At 41.6% G+C, this 22151-nt stretch overlaps 1 protein-coding gene across 2 annotated transcripts in view; it reads left to right on the forward strand.

Moving 5' to 3' along the window:
• Nucleotides 1–22151, forward strand: part of inpp5a (inositol polyphosphate-5-phosphatase A) — a 171225-nt gene that overhangs the window by 132272 nt on the left and 16802 nt on the right. For both annotated transcript variants that reach the window (XM_079249303.1, XM_079249304.1), the window contains exons 10-12: nt 7934–8029; nt 9333–9407; nt 16545–16618. In XM_079249303.1, coding sequence (XP_079105429.1) covers nt 7934–8029; nt 9333–9407; nt 16545–16618 — 245 coding nt within the window. The remainder of the gene's footprint in view (nt 1–7933; nt 8030–9332; nt 9408–16544; nt 16619–22151) is intronic.

Genomic DNA, 22151 nt, shown 5'->3' on the forward strand with positions numbered 1-22151 from the left:
TCTACCTGTTATTTAACCAGCAAATAGATAAATGTCTGCATTTATACAATTTATTTAATTTCTTTAAATTTAATCTAATCTCACATTTGATCCCAATAGCACAATCAGAAACATCAGGAGAGGCCAGTAAAAGGACAGGAATTTAATAAATGTATAATTGTGTATCGTTTCTTAAACGGTGCCAAGATTGAGAATTAAATTCAGCTCAGGATGGGATTGGATCAAAGTCAAGATTTGATACAATCTGTTGGTTTTTCTTACGTAGGCTGTTTATTATGAATTGGCCCTAAGATGACATTGTTGTCAGGTTTTAGGTATTCTTTGACCAGATGAGGCCATTTTTCTGGTTAGGGTAGAATTTATCATCTTGATTGACATGGCAAAAAAGGAGACTATTACCAGTGCAAAGTCGCCATGACGGTATTGGGGTGCATCAGTGTCCACCTTCATATGTAGATCATCAACAACCTGATGAATATATATCGGTGTAAATTGGATTTAAGGAGAGACAACACTCACTGGCCACTTTATCAGCTCCTTCATGCCACATGAACTAGATTGATACATACTATTTCTGAGGCTTATTATATCACTTTATTGGTAGAAACATAGCTGAAAACGCTGTTGTATATAATCTGATACTTTTATTTTCCCTGCTGGGTGACAAATTTGGTATTAAAATAGTTCTGACATATCACAAGGCAATAAACAGTGTATGTATGCAAATTATCTATTCATTCACTATGTATACCACTAGCCAGGGTACACCCTGAACAGGTCACCAGTCTATCACAGTATATGTAAATTATATCTTTTTATTTTATGACAGAGTGAAACAAAGACTTAGGATTAAAAAGAATAGAAATTTTAAGGAGTTAGCTTTGCCTTTGGGCTGGATCCTCTTTTTTACTTCTGAACAGCTTTAATTCTCTGTGACACAGATTCAAGTAGTTGGAAACATTCCTCAAAGATTTTGCTCCATATTGACATGACAGCTTCACACAGTTGCTGCAGATTTGTCTGCTGCACATCCATGATGAAAATCTCATGTTCCACCATATCCCAAAGCTGCTCTGTTGGACTGAGATCTGGTGATAATGAATGTACCTCCGTCTTATTAGATTGTGTTGTTAGCATCAACTTCTACATTTATTTCTATTTTGTAAACAGAATAAACACTTGGAAAACCAGCAGAAATCATCTTTAATTTCTTGGATTTAATGAATACCAGTGTAATGAACTCATACAAACTCTGTATGCTTATTGGACCTCCACTAATCAACAATCACTGACTGGGCCTTCGATACTCTGTAATTGACTCAGCTACAACAGATTGCCTCGTCTTCTGTTTCCTTTAATTGATTCCCACTTAAGAGTTACGCTGGGATAGGTAAATTAAATGAGAATGCAATGTTTTCAGGTGCTTAGTAACTGTTTATACTCTATCAATTGTGCAGCTTGTGGCTATATTTAAATGTGCTACAGAGATTGCTTCACGGTTGGATGTGAATTTGTTTTCTCATTAACTGGATTAATGCTCCAGATAAGCTTCTGTTTTTTTTAGGCCACAAAGAGCCCATTTGGACACAACTGCAGCTAACAACATTCAAATGAATGGCTATTGAACATTTAAGCAATGCATGGGCTTAGATTGGGAGGTTAAGAGAAGCCGGTACGTTAAACAGTCTTGCGGACATCTGCCGCGTTTGGTTTCAAAGTGCTGACTAAAAGTGGCAGGGGAGGTTTCTCCGATTAAATCTCTCATTAGGTTTTCTTTGTACAGGTGGCAGTAATGTGTCAAGAACCTTTCCTGAGACATTGTCTTCTTCTTACTGGGACTAATATGCCTCTAGAGAGCCCACCCTCCTTTTACTGCTACTTCTTTACACAGAGACCCGGTCACAAAGAAGCATCTGGTGGCCTTTTCCTGTGCAAAAAGCTTTTCCTCACCCATTGTGTCTACAACTTGGGTAGGGCATATGTAAGGAAGAGAAATAAAGAAACCAGGAGGTTTCGTACATTTCTGCAGCTCCACTTTTCTTGTTTAAGCTGCTGGTCTCAGTTTGTATTAAACTCTAATCAAAACGATTGCAGATAAAATCCCCAAAAAATAGTTCATCCAGGCTTTGGGTAGGAACTCTGGTGGGTGGTGCATGCTCGTGCGTGCATGTGTGTGTGTAGCGCCACAGTAGTGGAAGGTCGTTGGGGTCAAAGTGATGAATTTTTATAGGCCTGTTCCCTGTGTTTCAGCCCTGTCCCTTTCTCTACGCGCTGCACTGCCTCTCAAAGACAACCATGGAGGGCAATTTGTCCTGCAGGGCTTTGCAGAATGGGCCAGCAAAGGAGTTAAATACCAAGGGGAACACACACACCAACACAAAACATACACATACATTCACTTTCTCTCATGCACGCGCACACACACACACACATACACCCCTCCATCCTGTTGTCCTGAATGATTTGTGGCCTGTCCATTATCCACTCCGAGGGGACAAATGCTTTTGGTGGGTTTCTGAAGGTAAAGGCAGAATGGCTGCCCTCAATGCACGCTTTTGTTTTTAGAGAAGTTTCCCAGATGTTATAATGCACAAGATAAATAGGGCGCATTATCAGGACCGCGCACGCCCTCTTACCTCTCCGAGCTCCTTTTCGGTGAAGGCGTGGCAGGTTAGGAGACCTCCTACGACGCACACACTGCCATCGACCCTCGTCGTCAGTTCTCACACGGCTCAGGGAGTTCATGGGAAGGGGTGAGAGACTGTGTGCTATCAGGGGGGACACAGGCCAGGTTTACTGGGGTCAGCTGCTGACCAGTGGGTCACACACACACTAACTTTGTGGGTGATAATTTGTCCACTCTCACCTCTCCTCTACTCTGAATCTCCACCCTGCTGTGTGTGTGTGAATGATAAATCCACTGTTTGGAGGCATTAAATTAGCCAGCTACAGGGAGAGAGGAGTGGATAACTCTGGCTTGTGTCCAGTCAGATGGGGTGGGGAGGGTCACGGCTGATTTACTGGCTTTCCTGTGTAATAGCTGGCAGGAAAGCAAAAGGCCAAATTTGTTGTTGCCTACTTAGGATGCCCCTTTCTTCCCAGTCCGGGTTGATGTAGCAATCATGCGTGCAGGACGGGTGTGATGAACGGTAGTGAGTGGAATAAAAGTGATCAGAGTGTTGAGCGATTCGAGCTGCACCAGCCAGGTCTGCTGGAACACCTTAAATCTGCTGGCAGCCCTGCTTTGCATCACAGCGAGCAAATAATGGTGCATTCTGACGGCTACCCCTGCTGACATAGAGGAGCCCCTTCATGAAGAATGAATACTTTGCTCATTGTCCACTCATCCTCCATCTCTTTCTGCACACAGTCTCACATTTGCTTTCCGCCTAATTAAAGTTTAATCACTGAGCTCTGAATGCTCTCAGAGTTGATGGAATGAGAGCTGATTGACAAGCTTGACTCACGGCTTGATTTAGTGGAGGAGGTTTGGAAAATATGCTTATTCTCTGTCAGTTCTCAGATTTTTACTGTCAAGACATAATTTGGTCCTTGCCAGGGATTAGAAATAGATCTGAAAAAAAAAAAAAAAACTTTTAAAAGAATTACAGTACCTTACGTAGTACGCAATTTTATATTTAAAACATCTCAAATCCAGAAGCAAAATATAAAACGACCAATACGTCTTTACTGCTTCTATAAAGTTAAGAGGAGCTGCTGCTGATCAAAAACACTCAATTGATTGGCCATTGGTGTGAGCATCTATAAAATTAGTGAGGACCTCTGTCCTCACTAATTTAGGACCAAACTGTGTGTTTTAGTTTTCTCTGGGTACTCTGGCCTCCTCCTACAGTCCAAAACCATGCATGTTAGGTTAATTAGAATCACCCACAACAGACCCTTAAACCCGTCCAGGGTGTTCCCTACCTCTCGCCTATTAACTGCTGAGAATGGCTCCAGCTCCCTCATGGCCCTTAGATTGGAATAAGCGGAATAGAAAATGACTAAATGTATGATCTTCTCTAAATGTCTGGGCTAGTTGCACAGAGACAATGTGTGGGATAGCTGTATTGAAGTATCATTGTAATATCTGAAGCCATAAAAGCATCATAGGTGATATGTCTTGTAGAAGGAACATCTCCAATTTAATTAAAGAGCTTCAGCTGGTAGTGTGTGGCAGCCGGTGCCAAGGAGATAACACAGGGAGTGCCTCCGGTTCTATGGAAAGGTTTTTAATGTATGGTATGAGAAACCAGTACACCCTTTCTTGTAAGACTCCCATAACTTCAAACATAAACCTCAATGACAAATTCTTGGTTTGCCCTCTTTGGAGCCCAAGGAAAATGTTGTACATACTCCAACATGTAGGTTAGCTGTCCATACTATTGTCCCTTTATGAAACCAGCTCCAGTTATCATTTGTATATCATGCTTTTTTCCTTTTAGCACACAGTAGACTGGATATAAGGTGAGGTTTTAAAGTTATCGTGATGAGCTCTGCCACATTGTAACACTGGTTCATTTCACAATCAGACCAGGCAATCTTCAGAGAACTTGCAGAAAACCCAAGAACTGAATCTCATACTTCACAGGCCTCAGCTAGAATAGTAAATTTTAAAGTTTATGACTGTAAAATTAGAACTGAAGCCACTGAAGGTGGTGTCAGTGGCTCAGGTGGTAGAGCCACTTGTCTTTGACCTGATGATCAACAGCTCGAGTCCTGCTTCCCCTACGCTGCTGCAGTTCTCTGAGGGCACCGTCCCAAGCCCAGATAAAGGGTTGTGTCAAGTAGGGCATCTGGCATAAAACGTGTCAATTCACCCGAGCAATTATTCACTGTGGCGACCCCTTCAAAGGGACAAGCCGAAAGGGAAACAACCACTATAAAATTAGAAAACGAGTGAATAAAAAGAAAAAGACATGGCTGCACAAATTAGGTTTGTAAATCTTTGGACAGATGAGACCAGTTTGGAGAAGTTTTGTAGCACAGCAGGATGTTTGGAGCAAACACAGCCTACAAACTATTAAGGACAATCTTGGAGAGGTGCTGATTGGGGCTCGTTTTGCATATAGGATCATGACATCTTGCAGCCACTGAGTCAACCATGAACGTCTCTGTAACAAGTTAAATAGGATGTCATAAGCCTGACAGCTATAATTTGTTTAAAACTTGAAAATAGGTCTAACAGTAGGACAATGATCCCAGAAACTGCAGCAAATCTACAACAGAATGACAGAAACATAAAGAATCAAAGGGTTGCAGTTGCCTGGTTCAAGTCCAGACTCCGACCTTCAGAGATCTGTGCAGAAAGTGATGCCTACAGTCTTTAATGATCTGAAGCGTCCTCATCCAGAGTGGGTCAAAATTCCTCCACAAATTAAGACTGGTGTTTCATACATTGCATCTGCAAGCTCTATAGTCATGGGGTGGGTTTGTTCTTCACACACTGCTCATGCAGCTTTCAGATCACTTCCTGGGTGTTCTGACATTTCTAAACCCTACTGGTCCTGCTTTTCTTTTCCATTTCAGACTGGTGGCTTCTAAAGCACTTTGTTAGCAGTGTGGTGGTGTTTTGCGTGAGTTTCTTCAGTGTTAAAGTTTGGCCCACTGACTTGCCTCCATCTGTTGGCAGGGCTATAGACAGAAGGCCTGAATGTGTATGTGTGCCTTTTGGTCTTTGAAGTGGGACAGATTGCTTTAACCTCTCCTCTAAGGACAGCAGCTGGAATAGAGAGCTCCTTTAAACAACTGCTTCCTCCTTCCACAGTCATGAGATTATCCTCCATTGATGCACAAAGCCAGTGCCTTCCTCAGCAAGCTCTCATCCCAGCCCTGCGACCTCTGGCCCTCTGCAAACACTCAGCCCTGACCTGTGACCCATAATGCAGAGATGCAATGCCAAGTCACTCTGCAGGATCAGTTGAAGCGACCACCGGAGTGAAGACATCCCCACCGTTTTTTCCAACACAGCTGCCTCCTCTGACAGCTGCCTGTTAATATTTTCCCATTGCTTGCCTTCTCCTCCCTCCTGCAGACTAATTGGGCTGTATCAAATGAAGAGCCAATTGCAGCCACATGAATTATGGTAATGTCATTTAGGTTGATCAGTGAGACCGTGTCCACATGTAATGTGCTTAAGGAGCAGCAGCTTTGAAGGGCGATGTCTGTTCAGAGATTCTGCACATGCACCTGGGTTCCTGGCAGAAGGAGGGACACATCATTGCTCTGATATGGCTTTAAGTGACAGCATGGGGTTCTCATTTTCTACATCTCAGTGTTTGCTGTGTGGATCTTATGACAGCAGGATCAGGATGAGCAGAGGTTCTCAAAGGCTTTCTGTGAGTGTGCTTGGATGAGTGAGGTGTTGTTCATGGAGAACAGTAGGAGAGCTGTGATCAATCAGGTGCAATCACCCACCAGCAACTACACTGACACAGTGAATGTTCAGTCAATAAACATATGAATGGATCAATCTTTTACTTTTCAGCCTCCAGCAGTATGCAGATGTATAGTGGTACATACCTAAAAGGGCACTGTGTGATTAGTGAAGTTTAATTTATTTAGAATATCATCAAAGCTTTATCTTCTTCAGCAGATCCCCAGTTGATACAAACATATTGGAGTCTAAGCTACTATTTCAGCTGTCAGTATATTTCCATCAAGCTGTAATAATTGAATTCAGCCTGGAATCCAAAGTGTAATTGTTCTAGGAAAAGACATTTTACTGCCATATTTAATTGTCGGCCCTTCCGTGCTGTAACACGTGGCACAGGTGTAGATTATTTTCACCTCGAACTAAATACCTCTTTATCATCTTGTAACAGGTAGCTATGTGTATGTGGACATACCACAGATTGTTTCTGTCGTTATAATAACACGTTGGGTGCCAGCTAGCTGTCTGAGCTACCATCTTCGTTGGAATTTCTGCTTGAGCGACTTTTGAACCTGCAAAGCGAGCAACAGGCGGGACTTCGCCTGGAAGACCTACGGGACCAAAGTGCTTGTAGAAACCCCCAAAAATAGGTTCAATTTAAAAAAAAAAAAAAAAAAGCCCAGCCAGAAGCCAGAATATTTCTCCAGTTGCATGGAAAGGTTGGGATTTTTGCCATTTAAACATGGAAAAAAATGTAAAGAAAAGCTTTGTTGGTTTGTTTATTAGACAGCAGAGATGACTTTCTGTGATTGTCTTTGCTAACTGTGGCTACAATTACTTTTTGACAGCGAAAGCTTCCCTTGCCCTTCTCACTAGCTCCTTCTCGAGCCTATTCATTGCACAAAGCTGCTTAAGCACACTTAAGCGCATTAGCATTTGGCTGCCAGGGGACCATATTGACCCTGCATTTGGATGGCCTAAATGAGTGAAAGATGGAGCGATTTGTTAGGGCTTTAGAAAGTTGCTTTTGGACTGGGTGGGGGCATCAAGAAAGGGGGCTGTGGGGGGAGTGCATGGAGTTGTTCCACTTTCTCTCAGGGCACTGTGTTTGTTCTAATCTGGTGCTGCGTTTCTTCGTGGCCGAAGCAGGCCTGATTTGTGACATTTGAGTCTAAAGAGCCTTCTCCGCTTGCTATATTGGCTTGACCCGATTATCTAATCTGTGCTTTGAATTTCAATCAGCTCGCTGAGTCTCTGCTGTGTGGTATGGGAACCTCTGGCCCAGGGATTTCCTCATTCAACTGTCTTCAAACACAGATGGCCGAATGTTTAACTAATTGTTAAGAGAGTCCACAAAGCACAATTTAACCATGCACACAGTCCAGGGGGTCAGTACATAGAGCCAGATAAAGAGGAGAGTAGGCTTTGAGATGCTTTTTCAGAAAGAAATGCAAAAATGCAGCGTTTAAGTACAGACTGCTGAATGTAAGTAAACATAAAATATTTTTCTCCTTTTTGCCCCATTTTCATGATTGCTTGTTCCTCCATTCTGACTTTCAGAGTCTGTGTTCTACTGCGACCATGCAGACCGTCAGAGCCGCTGACACCAATGAAGTCGACAAGCTAATATTCCGAGAAAGCGATAATGACCGAAAGGTAAGTTTTCCCACAGCTATGATACAAGAAAAATACATTTTAACCCTGTCATCCCTTTTATAAAGCATATCTGTCTGAAATGACATCATTATTAGCCTGAAAGCTAACAAAAGCACACACAGCTCACACTAGCACACACCAAAAATGTAAAAAATGCTTTATTTGCGGTGTTATTGTGTAATAGACACAAGAGGACATGTCTGCTTGTTTATACTCTGGTCAAATCTCTGGGTTTTGTTTAAGCTTTTAATAAAATTAGTAAAAAAAAACCAAACATTTTAATTACAAAGTAATATGACTATATAAAGTAATATGACATTAATGACTGTTTTTTAGTTCTTGTTCCACATAGTTGAACAGTGAGGGACCATTGTGTATGTGTGATAATTTGCACCAAATTATTATAGTATTATAATAATTATAGTATAATTATTATAGTATTTGAGGAGCTGCTCATGGTTTCTAACTGCAAAAACATAATATAAGACAACTGCAGATGTGAGGGTAAGTGTTGCAGGACAGTTTCATCTGATGAGGAGTGTTCTCTAGTTGCCTCTGTGTAGTTCTTTTTTGGCTAAAAAATAGACAAATGAGTTTTTGGTTTGTGCTGCTGAATCCAAGCTCTGCAAATGAACAGTTGTGCCAAAATGTGATCCCCCACAATATCCACCTCCAATTTGTGTGTGTGTGTGTGTGTGTGTGTATGTTTTTTTTTTCAAATTTATTTAAGTAAATAAAATCAAATGCAGCCAAACACATTCAGCAGTGAGTTTATTTTATTGTATGATTCAATGATTGTATGTGTCATTGTATTGATAAAACCCCATATCACTATTGTTTTTTGTTTTTATTTTGCAGTTGGCAGATCTGTTTCAGATTTGATTGTTTATTGAATAGAAACAGACTGTACAGTGAATGCAGCATGATTTTTAATTAAAGTTTGGTGGAGGTGAAGATGAAGAGACTAGATAATTACGCTCTGAGCTGAAACTGTGATGGAGGATTCCACATCAAATCTGAATGGCCCCCTGAATTAGGAATTTTCTAACCCATGTAGCCTAAAATATAGTTTTTGTTTTGTTTTCTGTAATTGTTCTAGTCGTGTAATTGTAATGTGACTCTCCTGAGACATTCGGGTTCATATAACGCTTGAATATATTACTGTATGAAGCATTAGTGAGACAGAAATAACAATGTCGGCCGCTGCCGTCACCGCCGTTCATTAGTTCTCTAATTACTGAGCGCACCTCTCATTAGTATTGCTATTAATCAGAGTGCCGTTTCTCTCTTTCCTTTGATTTAGGTTGTTCTTCAACTTGAGAAGAAGCTTTTTAATTATGTCAACCAGGACGTTTTCCGGGAAAACAATGGGACCTCAGTAAGTCACCCCTTTACATCACCAACCCCTCATATGTTCATCTCCTCTCTCATCCCTCCCCTTGTAGTCGTTTACCACAAATCCAATTCTGTCTATCAGCTTCTTACACTTCCTGTATGAAAGCTGCAGCTGCCTTTTTATAACGGTTTAAATTGATTATTTGTGAAATGGACAAAGCACAAGAGAACATGAAAAATCCATTGAAGTTAGAAAATTTGGTTTAATAGCTCTGAGTAGATAAAAAGAGACCAAAATAAGCTCATGAACAAACAAGACATTTGTAGCTGCTAACCTGAGTCATGCAGACAGTGACTAATGCCCGCACATATAGTTACTTGGCCCAACAATTGAGATTGTGGCCTGTTTCTGAGCCAGTGTGTGTTTGTCTTTAACCAGTTTTAGCCATAGAGAACAGCGCCAAGCAGAACCACTTCTCCTGGTTGGATCTTGGTCCTCTTTGACTCGAGTTCCACCCTCCCAGAGTTTGCATTTAGGGTTGCAGGAAAAGAGGGAAATCAGATCCGACTGAATTTGCTTTGAACAACTTGTAAACATGAAAACGTGTATGTTTGCTGAGTGTTGAATCTCTGCAACAAGGAAACACCTTTAAACTCTCCCGTGTTTATATGGCTCGATATTACATTAAGTAGTTCAAAGTTGGACCTTGTTAAATTCCCTGTGAAGGTTGCATGCACTCATATTCACATAAACACACACATCAACAGAAGAAACTCTGATGTAAAGAGTTTATTAATGCTGTTGGACACATAATGTAAAAACTTCCCCCGAGTAATAAATCAATATTAACATTTATAGACCTGGATTGAGTTTATGTAGAAAATATCTTATTTTAGCATTTTACTAAACTGAAATTCCATAAAATTATTCATGATTATTATTTTAAGACTTTTCAAAAACTCATCATGTTTCCTAACTAGTTCACGTGCAGAAAGAAAATACACATCAGAAACAATGGCTATTCTTTTCTATTGATCAGAAGCTGATTGGGAAAGCCAAAATGTTTCAGTGATTAATTTTTATTCTGATTGGACATTTGACTGCATCACAAGTACTCCATGTAAAAGCAGATACTTTGCTTCAAATCATGTTGCACAGCTTCAGTTTCATGCAAAAGTGATGTTCTGTCAGAATCTAAAGTTAAGCATATGTTGAAGTTGTTTTGAATTTTTTCTCTAGGGTTGGAGTTGCTTTTTTAAATGGCAAAAATGAACTTTTCTTACTTCTGAACATTGGTAAGCTAGTCTGCTGCTGAAATATGCTCTCTACTTCACCAAACTGAGAGCACTTTGTTGTCCAGTGCAGAGAAAACACTAACTTCTCATAAGTTCATAGATTGTACCCTTAAATACTCACAGATTGGGCTGGGCGATATGACGATATATATCATTTGGACAATAGAAAATGTCTATCATTTCATATGAGGCTCTATCGTTTACGCCACAATAAGGTGCTTTTTTGCAGTATTGTATGTCAAGATGCACTTTACAGCATGCATGCTGCAATATATATAAACAAACATGGAGGAAGACGGTAGCAGACGTGTTTCAGAGCAGGATAATTCACTAAAAGATGACCAGCCAAACCAAACTGATGAGCTTGTTCTCAAAAGAGGGAAAATTTCTGACGCATGGTTGCGGTTTGGATATAAAAAGACCGACGTGGAACTGACAACAGACTAGCTTACAGTCCCAACAATGGACTCCGACACAACAAACTCATTTTATCACCTGCGCAAGAATCAGGATAAAGAAAACAGAATAGAGTCAACAAGCAAAAGCCGCTAGAGCCGCGTCAAGTGGTGGCGAAAGCACTCACAATAAACTCCAGACGCAAACGCTGCAACAGGCTTTTACCCGTGAAACGCTGAACAGCCATAGTTCCCCCACATGGAAGGAGATCACTGCTGCCATTGCCAAGCACATCTGACACATTACTGATGACTGACACAAAATTACAGAAACAGTTTTATATGGTTATGTATATCGTTATGAGGATATAAAATGAGCTAAATTGTGATATGAGATTTTGGTCGTATCGCCCAGCTCTACTCACAGATGGTAAATTCTTTCTATTATTTATCTTGTTCTTTTCCATTTTAATCTATAAGAAAAAATCTGCTGTATTTTACTATAAATTCATCCAAGGGGCTCCTAGGGGTTTATTATGATAAAAGTTTTATTTGTTTTGATGTGTTTTTAAAAGCATCTCAGAAGGTCTTTGATCAAAGACGTCATTTTGAAGACCTTTCGTTAGTACCTGTCGGCTGATACCCAACTTAAACACTGTACTGTAGAGCTGGACTTATACTAGCAACACGTCTGCATCGCCATTGCAAGCTCCTGCGGGTTCATGAAGGCTTAACACACACCTCTTCCAGACCCGATGTGCACCCCTGCTTATGGCGCAGTTACGCAAAATTACTGCCTTGTGATTGGTCAGCGTGTGATTACAGGTTTCTAGATACCTGGAGCTTCTCACTGAGTTTGTGGAAGAGACACCATAACACAACGCTGACACTATACGGTCGAGTGTGAGAGCACATTTCACCGACATCAGCTGCACCGATCCTACGAAGACGCCGTGCGAGTGTAAATCCAGCTTAAGACATTAGAGTTTGATCAGGAGTCCTGATTGAGAAACAGTTGCTGTTAAAGGCTGGTTACACCCCCCCTTAAACCCCCGCCCCAACTTCCTCTCCTCCCCTCCTCACCAAGCCAGACAAGATGGACGACTTAATGGGCGCTTCAGAGATAATCTGATGGTCATGGTCTAGTTAAACACACCATGTTATGATCCTTATAAAACAAACTACCTTTCCAAAAGGATAAATGTCCCTCCTCTCACTCCTCCACTGGGGAAGGGGAGAGGGAAAAAAAATCCATTGCATCCTTCATCAACTGCAAGACTTGTACCAGCTTGACAGAAATTTAATTCGAGGCAGCTCTTGAAAATAATTATTGTATTTTGAGAGGAGTAATCATTGGCCGGGACATGATTGAATGTGTCCATGCCTATTGACTTTTGCTATGATTAATAGCTTTGTTTAGTCGATATTCCCATCGAAATTGTATAATTAATTATCCCCAGCGCTGTCACGGCAGGACGATGGAGAGCCCTGATGAGTATTTGGGAAGATTAAATTTTCCGGGCGCTCGTGGCGTCAAGAGGCACACTGGGGCCTTGCTCCGTCGGAGAAATGGGAGTGCCGTGTAGCAAGCAGATGTTTGTGTGTTGGTGTGCACACTCGTGTACTCTGTACTTGGGATGTTTGTGCCGTGCATCCTGAGATCAGTTTTTTCCTGTCCTAGCGCACTCGCTCACACACATAGACACACAGGGCGGTCTCCTTCCTCCATCCACATTGATTTTGTTTCAGTATCTCTTTATTGTAACTTTATCAGCGTGGTGTCGGCAGATGGGAGGGGGATCGGGGCTGTGTTTGTGCACTAGCTTTAGCAGGTGATGAACCTTTCTGTCTGGCATGCCTCTCCTCGTCATGCTGCAGGCGTATTATTCGGCATTACTCAAAAGCTCAGAGACGTTTTAAACAGAGCAGCAGGGAAAAAAAACACAGAACAAATGCCGCCTCGGCTTCAACTTCTTTCATATTTCACCTGTCACGGCTCTTAAGTGGTAATTCAGAGCCGATGCTAAATGAAATCTGACTCTTAAAGGATTTATATAAACCGATGCAGCATTGGACATGTCTTTTAATTTAGCTTGCATCCACTCTGAATGCTAAAGCAACGTATTGACTGCCTACTTAGCCTTATCAGGACAGATAGCGCTGGAGTATAGAAAGCTTTACAAGCTGCTGCCATTGAAAATGAAAATAGTTCCTTTAACATCACATTGCTTTGGACTTTCATGCCTTTTCCATCACCGGCGGGCAGGAAAATGAGAGTTTGCCAATGCAGTAAACCGTAGTTCTGTTTGGTTTTGGGTCAGGTCCCGATCCCACCACCTCCTGCTGTCAGTTACAGTTTATCGCTTTTCCACACAAAATAATGAAGATACCATAAAAAGAAGGAAAAATATGGTCACTGCAATGAAAGCCAAGTGTGAGGTGTAAAAATCAAATTAAATGACCTTTCACCCCAATATTTATTGATGGGTTTTAATGGCCGCAGGTGTTGTCACAGGAGATATTTGACAATGCGTAAATCAAAGCACAATTACAGGTGGTGGACATGGTGGGGGGTGGGGGGTTGCTCAGAGGGGGACAGTCGTAGGCCAAAGCCGCTGTACCCCCCCTCCCTCCTTTTCCTCGTTTCTTCATCCCTCTCCTTAACTATCACCACCGAACTGATTTAGGAGTGTGCTGATCATCCAAGCAAAGTCAGAAATTTGAGCCCATGACAGGCTAGTTTTTGCCCCGACACTTCTTCATCTTTCCCTCCTCGCCGTTATTGCTGGACTGGCATTATCCCACTCCACCTGCCCCTCCACCGCTCCCAAGGTCATTTCTGGTTGACAAACTATTGCTGGCTTTATAATGCCATGAGGCCTTGAACCCATATAAGCAGGTTTTTTTAAGCCACTGACCCAGCAGAGCAGCAGAGCATTATGCCTAATTGACCTGGGATGAAATGTAGTGTGAAATTTGTGGCTGCAGGGTTTTCCATTCACCTGGATGAATTACTCAACATTCACTTAAAGCACACACTCTGTGGATACACACAGCCATATGCTGCACATCCCTCTGTCATCATAGCTGTCAAACACTCGCTGAGTCTGTCCTGTTTTACTCCAAAAAGAACAAACTTAATTAGATCAGAGAAAAAGTATCATTGATCATTTAGATTATTGACTAATCTCAATTTGACCAGTATGAACACTTAGTGGCATGTAAAAGTCCTGACCCACCTGACTTTCTTTCATATAGATAGATTTAGTTATGAACAGGATCAGATGTGTTTTCTTGAAATGTTCAAACATAAATGCAAATATAAAATGCAAATTTGTCTTCCAATTTTGTTGTTTTAATTTTATTTTCCAAGACTGCCTGAAAAAGAGGATGTCTTGTGATTTCTTACAGTAGTCTCCAGAGTTCTCCAGGCTTCTTGAAGGACTTTCCAAAGCTCTACTTTAGATGTTGCTGCCTTTTTTTTTTTTTTCTCCATTTTCTGTCAAGATGATCCCATACTCCTTTAACAGTGTTAAAGTCCAGGCTCGAGGGAGGGTCCATCCCTCCATCAGACCTGTTGGCACTGATTTTCAGTCCCATTCTTGTGTCATATGGCATAGTTCAATCTTTTCTCAATGTTTCTCTTGCTTAAGACTGGCTTCTTGACAGCCACCCTTCCATTGAGACCATTTCTGATGAGACTTAAGTAAACGATAAATTAATCACCTACCTCAGTACTTTACTGGATTTTTTCTTTGTTTCTTCAGGTCATCCCTTCCACATCATTTCCATCTGGTAGTTTTATTTTGTTTATATCTGACACCCCTTTTATGTCCTCCTCTTGTCCTGTTTCAGTTATTTAAGAATAATGTGATGTCAGGCAGAGTTAATCCCTGTTTTCAGCTAAAAGCTTTTGAGAATCACCTTACTGGTACAGAAATACTATTATTTGCTTTTAACATTATCGCTGTTTTTATCGATGCAGCTAAAAAATTGTGATTGGGATTCTGTTATGTTCATTCCCTGAGTTAGGAGATTTTTACATGTCTAAAGGATTCATAGATCCGTGTTAAACAGTTTAACAAAGAAACACCTTTTGAAAATGGTTTTTAAAAATTAGTTTTAAAAAGTCAATGAAAAGCCTGAACCAAAAGAAGGTAACAGCGGGTGGATGGTGTGATGGGGTGTACAGTGGAGCGTGGGGTTGCATCCTCTGCTCTGCCATCCCTCATCCACAGTGTGTGAGTCTCTCCTGTGACCCCAACAGTGTGAGTTTGATGAATGCAGCACATCTGCCCTCCTGAACCGCTGAGACTCTGTCTGGGAGGCCCCTGTGACTGCAAGTAATGGCCACTGTTCTACACCACTGGCACATAATCACACACACACACACACTCACACGCGCCTGAGCATCGTCGTACCGGACTCGTTTATAAATGTGTTCTGAGCAGTGACGTGAACACAAACAATGCATCGACAGTCGTACATGCACAACATAAATATGTCAGTGTAGATGGAAGACAGTAGTTACCTTCTGCTGGGATAGTAATGACATCCTCCCTACTCCATGTCTCCACTTTGTGAGGACGTCCTTCCAAATGTCCCCCATGTGCACCATGTCATCTCTGCTGATGTTTCATTATGCACTCATCAACATACCGCTGTATGTAATACAGCAATGTGATGTCATTAACATCAAGCTGCCTACACAGTTGCTGTCAGGCTCATCGTGGACGAGCCTTCATCGGGCCATAATTGTTAGCTGCTGTTTGAATCCCGTACAAAAGCCTCATTTACCATAACACCAGCATGGCCCGGATTCATCTTCACGTCTTCCTGTCTGAAAGGAAGGGGGTGGGGCTAACGTAAGGTCCTCCAGGGGTTGCTGGGAAACGTCGCTGTCAGTCTCTCAGGGAGGCAGTCATGCAGGTGCCTCAGCTACCTGTTCATCTCTTAGATAATTAATGTGTACAAGGAGCCACTAATTGCACTTTTCACTAATGATTTATGGGTTTGTGAAAGGGGGAAAACGGGGGGAAGTGTGTGTGTACTCTCTAGTGAGTGAGTACAGCTGGGTGAGGAGACATGATTGATGAAGAGTGTGTGGAGAGATAGACCCCACTAGGACAGGGCTACCAACACACAGTCACACATACAACTGGTCAACTGCTGTCAATATTGGGACTTTCAGGTAATTGGAAGCAGCTGCAAAAACCCAAAGATGGGCTCCTCATCATGCGTCTGATAGCAGAGGTTAAGCTGGGATCAGAAATAAAATAAAATTGAATTCAAAGTGACTTTGATGTATTTTGTGGGATTTAGAAAAACCTAAATCTTGCTTTTGTTTCTGAAATCACAAATACAGTGCAACAGTATCAAAGAGAAAAGTTTGTAGCTGTAAGTCAGTGAAAAGCCCAAACAAGCATGTTAAATAGACTTAATTGATTTTTCTTTTTTATTGTTTCCTTTTCTTTTTCTGTTTTTGGCAGCTTTTAGAGTTTGACAAAGAGCTGTCCGTCTTCAAGGATCAGCTGCATGAACTGGAGATCTCGTTCCCACCCAGGTATGGAGCTCCAACTTTTATACCTGCTTATTTATTTCAGGAACAGCATTAGTCTTGTAGATCTAATCTCCTGATGTAGCTGTTCGGGTTTTCTTCACAGTGACATTTACAGCCTATCAGAGTCGATAGTATTGTTTTAGGGGGCTTTCCCACTAGAATAGTGTGGAGGATTGGGAAGGGATTTCTGAAAAGTTTCACATAACTCAAGTGGACCGAACCACCTGGACAACGTCACATATAAATAACCGTCACACTGATACTTCCACAAAAACAGTGTTGAAAAATACAGATTTACACAGAGTAGCCAAATAACCAAACATGCATGCTTGGACATTGGAGGAGGCCAGAGTACCTGTAGAAAACTCCCGCACACACGAGAACAACATGTAAATTCAACGCACTCTTCGAACCTCCCCCTAGCCGAGGCTCGAACCAGCGAACTTCCTGCAGTGACGCCACAGTGCTAACCACTACACAGCCCCACCTTGCCAACATTATTCATATTAGATATAAGAAGAAATGAAGAACAGTGGTAAAGGAGGGGTGTACTTACAATCATGTAATGTGTTAATGTGCGGGTCGGATTGTCGGTTATACATAAATGGGTCAGGTTCACATTTTAATAGGAGGTATCCTCAGGTCAGGTTTGGTCATCGTAATGCATTTTGATGGGTTTGGGTTGGTAAAACTGGACCTGTGCATGATTCTGGTCTTCCTGGTTGCTTATTTTACTGCGATGTGCAGAAGTTTTCTAACCAATATGCTGTTGGTTTTGTTTTTCCTCCCACCCGAACAATAATCTGCATCACTTCCTTCTTCTTCTTCATGATTAGGTACGGTTGGCAGACATAATTTTCTATTTGGTTGCATGATAGTCTGTTTGCAGGCTAACCAAGATGTCCAGGTTTCAAGCGGACCGGAGTTCGCGTCTTCGGTCCGAATCAGAGTGCGGTTTGTGTTTCGTACTACACCAAATGAATTGTAGTTTCTCTGAAAATGGACCATAGTCTGTTTAAAGTGGAGCAAACAGCCACAGTGTGACTGTTGTCAGTTTATATTGTACGTTATCATACGTTACAGTCACTGGTTGTATCTTTAATTTTACCTGACATTTTAATGGTCTTTAATTCATTCCCACTAAAGTACTCTTAAACAAAAATATAATTTAAAAATTGACTCCTAAAAGTTTCATGAAAAACTGCACAAAACTGACTCAAATCAATGATAAATTAGCTATCTGAGTCAGGCGTATCGCTGCAGGGAACCATAAATAACTCGCAGGATGCTGGCGCTCGAGCACCTGGATTCCTCAATCACTGAAATACAGGTACACTGAAATACAGGTCCCAAAACCAGCCAAGACAATGACGGCACCAGGAATGTGAATAATGAATGTCAGTGTGCCATCAAAATGGGTCAGAAGTAAAGAGCTTATGGCCTGATGGACTGGTGACATGTTCAGGTAGCACCCTACCTCTCACCCAGTAGCTACTGGAATCTGCTTATGGATGGATGGATGGATGGATGGATGGATGGTAAGACTTCATCTTATAAATTATTTAAAAACTCCCGACCTTGACCCACAAATGTAGTGACCATGCTGCTTGGGTCAAACCAGAAACTTTGGTTAGGTTAATTGGTTACTCTAAATTGTTCCGAGGAGTGAGTGTGAATGGTTGTTTGTGTCTCTGTTTTGGCCCAGTGATGGACTGGCGACCTGTCCAGGGTGGACCCTGCGTCTCACCCAGTGATTGCTGGGATAGACTCCAGCTTCCCTGCGACCCTTAATTGGACTCAGTGTTTCAGAAAATGACTGACTGACTGATCAGAAGCAGTCACTCAGCTGCTTATCGTCCAAAACCGCTTTGACTGGAGCTGCTTCAAGCATGTTTCATTGCTATCAGCATCATTCATAAGGTTCAAACTGCTCCCATGTGTATCAACGTCTGTGTGTGCTGTACGAGGCGTTGTACGGACGCCATGGGCAGCATTTATAATTCCGTCTCAGTGGGACTTGGGGGAGATGCAAGCTGGTGGGTCTCCTCTTCCTCAAACAAATGCATTTGCAATTAGCCCTTTCAGAGGAGAGGGAGGGCAAACACACGGCCAGTGCGGAAATATGTTTCGGGAGCAGCGCTTAATGGCGCTTGACCTTTGCCGTCGGTTGTGACTCAATCAGTGCAGATAATGAAACGCTGTAATCAAACAATAATTACTTGATAAACTGCTCTAGTGGCAGGCGCAGGGTGTGGGGAATTTTAATGTGTGTGTGTGTGTGTGAGAGAGAGAGAGTGACAGAGGAAGGGCCTGGGATGTATAGAAAGATCCAAGTGTGTGTGTGTGTGTGTGTGTGTGTGTGTGTGTGTGTGTGTGTGTGTGTGTGTGTGTGTGTGTGTGTGTGTGTGAGAATGCGTGATTGGCTTTCAGTGTGAGTTAGAGACTGAATATGTGTGTGCGTGTGTCAAGGTTCTGCGAGTTCCTGTTTTTTAAATGACTCTGTGTCTTAATCAGGGACCCCATTTACATCACTTTGCATAAGTGACAGGTGGATTTATTGTCCTTTTACACCGGCTGACTCCTGCACCTATCCATATAATACTGAATCATCTCTCCGCAGGGAGGAATGAGCATGCCGCTGTGAAAGAATACAAATGATTTCTACATACTTGAGGTGATGATGAATCAAATAGATGAAACCCAGGAGCAGCATATGAAATCTGATTTGATCTACTCAGTGTGTGCTACAAACCACATCATTGTCAGCTTTGTAATGGGTAGCAGCAGCCTAGTTAAACTTAAACAACCCCCTCCTCCCACTCTTCTCACACACACACACACACACACACACACACACACATGCTCATGTACTGATACCCCTCCCCCTGTCAGTTCTGCCTTGTGCTCCTTGAGCAATCAAGCTTCAACGATTGTTCTCCATCACATAGCATGCTCTGGACCAGCCCCTCACCATCTGTGAGGTTATTACTCTTTTTAATGCAGGCCATCAGAACACACCCTCAATGACACACACACACACACACTTTGCAACCAATCTATAAATCAATACTGGTCACAAACATTAAATCTACAAGATAATTCTGAGACAATGCTGTCACAACATTAGATATCCCACCAAGTGTTGCATGAGGATAGTCACCAGCTTATTTCCAGTGGTAACCAGTTAAGCATCCTTACCAAGCAGCTTCCTTTCAGTTTTTGGACACATGCTTATTTTGCCCCCATACATACAGAGGCCTCAAGCTGTAAAATGCATATCTCTTCACTTTCAAGAAGTCATCAGTCAGAGTTGACCATGACACGTCTAAGTACTTGGGCACCCAGGTGAGGAATTTGCCCGGGCCTTGTCACAGTTGGACCTGGAGCCAGTCGGCTGCTGTGTTCTGACAGGCTGCTGGACAACTCACACAGATGTACACAGGAACACATGTATGGGCAGTCGTGATCAGAGATCTGAGAGGAAGATAATCTATTAAGGCTGTGATTTATTTCAAAGCTGTTATTCTATCAGGTGTAATACATGAAACTCTAACTTGCCATTAGGCCTTAGACAGCAGTACAGTAATGAAAGTTTTACTGCAGATTGTGGTGCATTTTATTTCATATTTGAAATGGCATAACTAAGGCAATATCCCCTAAAACATATGAAAGCACCAGTAACTTATTCATGTATTTTGATTGATTCAGGGGAAAGCTTTTAGTACTCCTCTGATCTGATTTCTGTACTGTTATTTTGCACAAGATCGATGCAAAAATTTAATCGGTACTTCAGCTTCTGGAAAAAAAAATGCAGTGGATGATGAGGGGGTAGAGGGAGAATGTATTTTGCTTGTAACATGGTTACTGGAATGGGCTTTGAGGGAGATTTTGAGTGACATCAGACTAGCAGCAAAGCTCTATCAATGGCCAAATCATGAGTGATTTTAGAGAAGGAAGATGGTGTGGAAGTCAGTGGGAGGAAAAATGGCAAAAGCCAGAGGTAGAATAAATGGCTGCTGTCATATTTGTGTTTGTAAAGACAGAGAGAGGAGCAGAGTAAAAGATGTTTACAGCAAATAAAACCATAGTATTAGCGATAGTGTTACTGAATGCTCACAGATGTCTGATGTGGATTTGTCTCTCACTGTTCAACTGCTGTCAAAAAGTATACTAATTTAAGTTTCAAATATATTTAGTGGTATTATAAATTAAGAGTCCCACAAATATGAAGAAATAGGCTTAGCAGTTTTAACAATAGTTGTAAATTAAAACTGTATCCATGCTAAATAAATCAAAGACCCAGAATTGTTGCTTTAAGCTAATTTAGCTGTTAGCTCATTTTGTAGTCTTCTCAAAGCAATTGTTTTGAAGTTAAATTAGCAGTTATATAAATAAGCAACAAGAAAATAAGGCTTATTGTTTGCGGTTAATATAAGTAATATCAGACTAATTGAGTAATTAGCCTGTGATGCTAATATGCTTTCAGTGTCAGTGCAGCTAACAGGCTAAAGTCAGTCTGGTGTAGTTGCTGTATTTACCCTCAGAGTTGTATAGATGTTTGTTTTGGTAGTAAACAATGGACATGCTTGGACATTGTTGTCTTATGAATAGTAGCTGGTAATCTAGTTGTTTTCTGAGATATGAATTTAATTATAATCACAGACTTTGGTAGCTTCAGGAGGGGCTGAATGTATAAGAACGTGTATCTTCATAGTTTTTCTTTCTGAGCAACAGGACTCTTGTTAGTCGTTTTCCAAATAGCAGAGAGCACATGTAGCTGCCTTGAAGAAAAGTGCTTATCCAGCATCTTTTTTTCTTCAGAGTGGTTCATCCTTTTTGTGATGTCTGTCCAAAAACTTGAAGCTGGAAATCTCTAAACTTTAGTTGTCAGTTACTGTTTCTCCAGGCAGGTAAAGATTTTAGTAGAACTTAACCCAGGTAAACATTCTCATTCATTCATTTTCCAAACTGCTTAGTCTGATTAAGGGTTGCAGGGAAGCTGGAGCCTATCCCAGCAATCTTTGGGCGAGAAGCAGGTATATCCTGGACAGGTTGCCGGTCAATCACACCCAGGTAAAAAGGGAAAACATTTGTTCTCACAGTTTCTGTCTATTCAGAGCTGTAGGTGAAGAAACTTAATGTCAATAGATATAACATCGCTACAAAGTCTGTTATAAGGAATATAATTTGATCTGTGGTGCCACAGAAGACAGCAGATTACACAAAAGCTGAGCAGGAATGATTGTCTCCCTAAAGGCGCTGGTTCTACTCAAAACCGTCCGTAGTTTAGCTTACACGAGGCCTGAATAGTAGCACTTGCACATGACTATGATATTCATTGTACAGCTGTCGACTGTGTCATACACCGACTGCAACAAGATCATCCACTGACACACTGGCAAGCATCTTCTGTTTTATGCTCACAGCTGACAAGCAGTGAAATATTTGGCTAACAAATAGATAATACAAAGCAAAAGAGTGTTGTTAGGGGTTAAAGGGATTTTGTTGTTATCGAAACATAAAGAAAACATGGGAT

Source organism: Telmatherina bonti, assembly GCF_933228915.1.
Source record: "Telmatherina bonti genome assembly, chromosome: 11".
Lineage (NCBI taxonomy): Eukaryota > Metazoa > Chordata > Actinopteri > Atheriniformes > Telmatherinidae > Telmatherina > Telmatherina bonti.